Source organism: Pteropus alecto, unplaced genomic scaffold, assembly GCF_000325575.1.
Source record: "Pteropus alecto unplaced genomic scaffold, ASM32557v1 scaffold164, whole genome shotgun sequence".
NCBI classification, from domain to species: Eukaryota; Metazoa; Chordata; class Mammalia; order Chiroptera; family Pteropodidae; genus Pteropus; species Pteropus alecto.
Window position 1 is genome coordinate 2,588,791 of NW_006439568.1, and position 6,292 is coordinate 2,595,082.

At 51.1% G+C, this 6,292-nt stretch overlaps 1 protein-coding gene and 1 pseudogene across 2 annotated transcripts; one reads left to right on the plus strand and one right to left on the minus strand.

The window, feature by feature from the left end:
- Nucleotides 1–786: 786 nt before the first annotated feature.
- FAM84B (family with sequence similarity 84 member B) lies at nt 787–5,588 on the plus strand. 2 transcript variants are annotated; one of them, XM_015593055.2, is made up of 2 exons: nt 787–1,255; nt 1,790–5,588. In XM_015593055.2, exon 2 carries the CDS (start codon nt 1,889–1,891, stop codon nt 2,819–2,821), a length of 933 nt encoding a protein of 310 aa, XP_015448541.1. In that variant the 5' UTR covers nt 787–1,255; nt 1,790–1,888; the 3' UTR covers nt 2,822–5,588. The 2 variants fall into 2 exon arrangements, with proteins under 2 accessions (XP_015448541.1, XP_015448540.1); XM_015593054.2 differs by having other exon boundaries at nt 787–1,241.
- On the minus strand, nt 4,537–4,655 carry LOC112483722 (annotated as a pseudogene).
- Nucleotides 5,589–6,292: the final 704 nt, after the last annotated feature.

Genomic DNA, 6,292 nt, shown 5'->3' on the forward strand with positions numbered 1-6,292 from the left:
CGAATTCGTTCTTTTTAAGGACAATTAGGCAATTCCTACATCTCTTACCCCCAAGAAAAACAACCAGAGCTGAACGCTTTCTCTCACTACCTGACCAAATAGTAACTGGAAACAGTGGAGGTTATGAAACCAACTTTGTGCTAACTTTGAGGGACATCTAATAAACAGAGCGCAGGTCTTGGAAGCAAGCCATTAACTAAGTCTTCCTTCTGTTTTATACTGTTTCCTTTCTGTGATTTTTTTTTTTCCTACCACGAAGTTTCACAGCACTCATTCTGGAAATACCTCTAAACTGACGCACTTCTTCAGCTGTCCCAGTCACAAAATCTTTTCTGTGACCATAGGCAAGAAGTACGCTGTAGAAAAGAAAAGACGTCTGTTTGTTTCCTAATAATGACTTCTTCCCTCTTCGGGTACTCTGGCAAAAAAAAAAAAAAAAAAGAGGCGAAGGGGTAAGGAAACAAACAGCAAAATCCTATTCCCTCTTCCATCTGTACACTGGCAGGTGGCGTTTACCTTACAACTTCTTTTTAAAGCCCACAGGTCGGAAACATGCGAACTGAGCAAGTAGCGAAGACCCCGCTGCAGGCCTAAAACGGCAAGCGAGGCTTCCAGCGGCCGAGGCAGACACCTGCGTGCCGACTACCGGCCCAGCCTGCCCGTAGATTATTTACCAGTGGGATTTAAACCCGCTCGGCGCGGGGGCGTGAACTGGGCGGAGCCCCGCAGCCCGGGTGGGCGGGGCGGGGGCGGGGATCCCAGAGGCTCCGCGCCGTTTGGGAAAGACTCAGGCTCCGGGAGCGAGCGCCTGTCTCTTTAAATGCCAGGGGCTGCGCTCCCTCCCGGGGAGCCTGGAGCCGGATCTACAATCCCGTTCCTCCCGCTCCCGCGCTTGTTGCTCGCCCGGCCCGAGCGGGAGCTGCGGCTGTCCAGCAGCCAGGCTTCTTCCTTCTCCTCCTTCTCGCGTCCTACCTCCCCCAAGAGCCAGTTGAGGGGGCGCAGCAGCCCCAGCAGGAGGCAGGAGGTGCGGGTGAACAGGCATTGCCCCCCCCACCCTCAAGTCTTGAGGCGCTACGTAGCCGCGGGAACAAGACATGCGTCGCTCCCCCCTTCCCAGTCTCGCTGCTGCCCGCGCCCGGAGAGGAGGTACTGCGAGGTCCACACCTGCAAAGTCGCCCTAGAAGTCTCAGGGTGCGGCGGGGAGCCCCTCCCCGCTCTCCAGGGCCTCCACCTCTCGGCGGGTGAGTTTGCGCAGGTAACCCGAGCTAGAGGGCTGGCGCGCGGGGGAGGGACGGGCAAGGCGGGAGGAAAAAGCGCCGCAGGTGAGCCAGGTAGGGTGGCTCACCTCCCCGGACTGTACTACGCGATCCTCGCTGGTTTCCCCGGGGAAGGAGGCTTGGGGGGGGAGGGAGGTGTCGTCTCAGGGGCTAACTTAGGGTCCTGGGTGAAAGGGGTGTTAAGAAAGAGGGGACTGGAACAAAGTTTCTCTTCCTTATCCCCTCCTGCCTGGGCTTGGCAGGTAGGGCGCTGGCGGAAGCAGTAGGAGCCGCTGATGCAATGGGCTTTTGCCCGAGAGAGGTGAAGGGCTGGGGGCGGGGGAGAGCTGGAATTGCCCGGCCTCCTGTGACCGTGACCCTAGTGGTGGAGAAATGAGGAAAGGCTCAGTACATCCGAGACTCCCGTAGAATGGCACCAGGTGCTCGACCCGAACCTTTCTTCCCCTTCTTAACAAATCGTCCTTTACACGGAAGGGCTCCTACATGGCTTCCTTGCCTTCCTCTCCCAACAGGTGGTCTCAGCCCCTGTCCGGGGACCTGTGCCAATGACCCTAGTGGTGGTTTCGCTTTCTCTCCTTTCGGCGGCGTGAACGTGTGTCAGCAGCAGCGTGATGGGCAACCAGGTGGAGAAACTGACCCACCTAAGTTATAAGGAAGTTCCCACCGCCGACCCGACGGGCGTGGACCGGGACGACGGGCCTCGCATCGGGGTCTCCTACATATTCTCCAATGACGACGAGGACGTGGAGCCGCAACCGCCACCCCAGGGGCCCGATGGCGGTGGCTTGCCGGACCGCGGGGATGGGCCGCAGCTTCCCCCGCCGCAGCCCTATGACCCGCGGCTGCACGAGGTGGAGTGCTCCGTGTTCTACCGCGACGAGTGCATCTACCAGAAAAGCTTCGCGCCCGGCTCCGCGGCGCTGAGCACCTACACGCCCGAGAACCTGCTCAACAAGTGCAAGCCTGGAGACCTGGTGGAGTTCGTGTCGCAGGCGCAGTACCCGCACTGGGCGGTATACGTGGGCAACTTCCAGGTGGTGCACTTGCACCGGCTGGAGGTGAGCAATAGCTTCCTGACGGACGCGAGCCAGGGCCGGCGCGGCCGCGTGGTGAACGATCTGTACCGCTACAAGCCACTGAGTCCCAGCACAGTGGTTCGCAACGCGCTAGCGCACGTGGGCGCCAAGGAGCGAGAGCTGAGCTGGCGCAACTCTGAGAGCTTCGCCGCCTGGTGCCGCTATGGCAAGCGCGAGTTCAAGATCGGCGGGGAGCTGCGCATCGGCAAGCAGCCCTACCGGCTGCAGATCCAGCTCTCTGCGCAGCGCAGCCACACGCTCGAGTTCCAGAGCCTGGAGGATCTGATCATGGAGAAACGGCGCAACGACCAGATAGGGCGCGCGGCCGTGCTGCAGGAGCTCGCCATGCACCTGCACCCCGCCGAGCCGGAAGAGGGCGACAGCGACGCCGCGCGGACTACGCCGCCTCCCGAGCGCCCCCCTGCGCCCGGCCAGGAAGAGGAGGACCGAGAGGTGGTGGTGCAGTGACCGGCGAGCTGGAGGAAGAGCTGTGAGAGGGAGCTGTTTGCAGCAGGCGCTGCTCTTTCTCTCCTCTCCCTCCCTCCTCCACCACCCTCTGGGCTCCTTCTGGGCTCCTGGGCCAGTTGGAAAATGGAGGGTTCGTGAAAGGCACAGCCAGCTGTAGCTTGGTCTTGTTATCTTGGACTGAGGAGGAAGAGGGAGCAGGTAGGAGCATTTTGGCTGGGGGCACTTCCTGTTTGCCCTCTAGATGCGTCTTCCTTTCTGAGGTGGGGCAAACTGTGGACGTGCCTGACGGTTAATCTCTGTTCGACCTGGGTCCAAAATCGACTCTTTGTACGCACGCGGGGGTGCAGAAAAGTTCAGAGTACCAGTGCCTGCCATTGCCCCCTCCCGGCTTCTCTCCTACCCTAGGCTTTGAGGATGCCCTATCCTAAGGCCAGAGGGCCGTTTGTCTGCTACCCTTGTGGAGCTGTGTGTGGGATTCGGGAGGCTGGGATGATTTATGGAATTCCTGGGTGCAAAGCTGGAGAAACTAGGACCAGATCTGGGAGCAGCAGACCAAAACCAAACAGCCACCTGTGAAGTGTAGCAAATAAGTAAACTTGGGCTACAAAACAAAGACTTTACTACCTCCCCCCTCCCCATCCCCAAGTAATTCATCTTCTGGAGCTGCCTTCTAGCGGAGTCTCCTGCTTTCTCCTCCACCCGCACTTTCCCGGTTGCAAGTAATCATTGTCATGGGCCAGCTAGGGGAAGGATTAGTTATGGTTCTGTTTGGCCGCCTTTGTTTCTTGCCTGCTGTTGTAGGCACTTAGCGCTGTGTTATTTGTCATCAAAGAAGGGAATAGCCCTTTGTGTCTCTGATCTGATCAAACCTGCTTGGCTGTGTTCATCCACAGGTCACACATAGGGTTGGCTGGTGCCACCTTATAGAGTATCCACTACAGAAGCAGCCAAACAGGGTTGTCTTGGCAGGAATTAGTGAATTACTCCTACTCTCCACTGAACCCCATTCCTGAACAGTGAAGGTATAACCTTTTAAAAATATAAGGCTTTGGTAGTGGTCCTGTGAATTTTAATTTTCCTTCACTGGCCCATCCCTCTCACTTTTGTTTTGCTACTGGTAAAATCTTAGGCTTGAAGCATATTTCAATGATAAGTATTTATTTTGGTAGCCACACTCGATGCACACATAATTCAAGATGCAAAGTCCTGTTACAGTGCAGGAGTCCCTTCGGAATGCTTTTTCAATTAAGGGCGGTGAAAGTAATCACAAATGCCACCTGGTGTAGTCAGTGCCGAATCTGGTGACAGTTCTAAAACACAGGTTACGATCGTGGGATCTGTTGGCAGCAGGCTGGCCAATACTATCTGGATCTGTTGCCGAGCTGTTTGTTTTACTATGAGGCTTTAAAAGAGTTTTTACAACCTGTCTCTTGTATTCCTGTGAGCTCTTTAATGATTCACACCCTCAATTTCAGAATGCTGCACACTGGCATTACCTAATACTGTCTCAAAAGTTGAGTAAAGTTTTTCTTTCTCTTGGGAGTCATGAGAGATTACACTGAACAAATCATTTTGTGACCTAATTCTTACAGTGGGAGTAGCTTCATACTTGAGTGCTCTACAGCCATGGTCATCCATTAGACCCGGCCTGAAGATCTCTAAATCAAGGCAACAAGACTTGAAGGATTTTTCTTTCTTTCTTTCTTTTTTTAAAAAGCCTACAGCACCTGGTCTTCCTAGGTGCTCTCCCATCCAAATACTAACTAGGCCCAACCCTGCTTAGCTTCCAAGATCAGATGAGATCGGGCGTGTTCAGGGTGGCATGGCCATAGACTTGAAGGATTTCTTTGTATACTTTTTTTCAAACTTGGAAATCGAGGCCATAATTTTGAAAAACCTTCATAGCACTTCAACATGACATTTAATTACAGGGCATTAGCTGTGTTTCCTGTTTTTATAGGAATCACCAAAGAGGTCCTATCACTTTGTTAAAGATAAACCACGCTCAGCCCCAGTCTGTGACTTCGACATCGGTCTCCTGTTGGAAATGTAGATCTGGTTTCGTAAATCTCCCCGCTTTGTCTTTGTATTCTCTCGCTCATGGAAAAGCTGAGCAGGATAAACACGGGTAAAGCCATGTTGAAGAGAGCCTGTTACATCTAATGGATTTGGATTTCTTTTATGCTTAACACAGTAGCGAAAATTGAAAGTAATGACCAGTATGCAGACAGCAGGAAGGAGGAAGAACAGCGCAGTACCGTCCAGCAGCTCTGGGCGGCTTGGCCAGCCCTTCCGCTGCCCCATCTCTGTCTCTCTCTTTTGCCCTCGAATGGAAAGTGAATGTCATTGGTCATACTGAGGTATAGCAGTGACTACCTGTTGTTGCAAATGAACTGTTTTTTGAGAAGTCTCAGCATGAAGGAAGAACTCCTGTAAAGGTCTACGCCAACAGCAGCATCCTGCCTCTAAAGAAGAGGTTTTTGATAACAGGGCTTGAAAATGAACTAGAAGAGGAAATAGGTCAACTTCAGACGCTGCCTTCCCATGTAAAGCAAGTATTTTTACAGGACGCCAGAGATGTGAAATATATACTTGGGAACAGAGATTCCATTGGAAGCTTTCTTCGGGTTCTAAAGCTTCAGGTAAAGCAACAGCCCTGTGAAGGTGCCAAGAAAGGAGAATCAGATCAACTCTTTGCTCCTTCCTCAAGATGGCAGTGTTGTGGATAACTGAGTTTTAATGCCAGGTAATGGCTACACCTGGCACTCAATTAACTTGTCAATTAACTTCTGTGTATATGGACACACACATATATATACACACACACACACACACACATTTAATAATTTTTATTTCTCCTTAAGATTAAGACTTTAGAACTATTTTGTACTGTGAATTATGGTTGCTGTTTGAAGGAAAGAAATATCAATTTCAAAGTTCTTCAGAAGCTCTGGCAGGGATAAGCAGGATACCCAACTGGAACGTATGCTAAACGTAATCAGACAAATTCTATTTTCTTACTTGAGTAACTATTTTATTGAGACTGCTTATGTATGGCAAAGGAGCCCACAACTTCAGCTACAATTTTTTGTATCGAAAGAACTCAACTTTTTGTAGTTCTCGTTCCACATTTAATTTAAAATAACTTTATAGCACTAAAATGCCTAACAGAAGACTTTACTCCAGACCTTTAAGGAAATTTTTAGTTTTTATGAAAAATGACACTTCAGTGGTTAAATTTCTCATGTCTTTGGTGCTTCTGGCCCAAATAGCACTGCTAGACAACACCACAACCACATGGAAACATATTTTTGGAAGCAAAACTTTAATTTTATACAACATATGCTATGGAGAGTGAAGAAAATTAACTACATGTTTTCTATCTTTTTTTTCTTAAAATGAAATCCACTGTGTTGAAGACTCCTGATATTATGTGATTAACCATTTTTATAAATTAGAATAACATCTAGT

What these genes read in the sequence shown, in the direction of transcription:
- FAM84B (XM_015593055.2), top strand. Translation starts at nt 1,889, where the DNA reads ATGGGCAACCAGGTGGAGAAACTGACCCACCTAAGTTATAAGGAAGTT.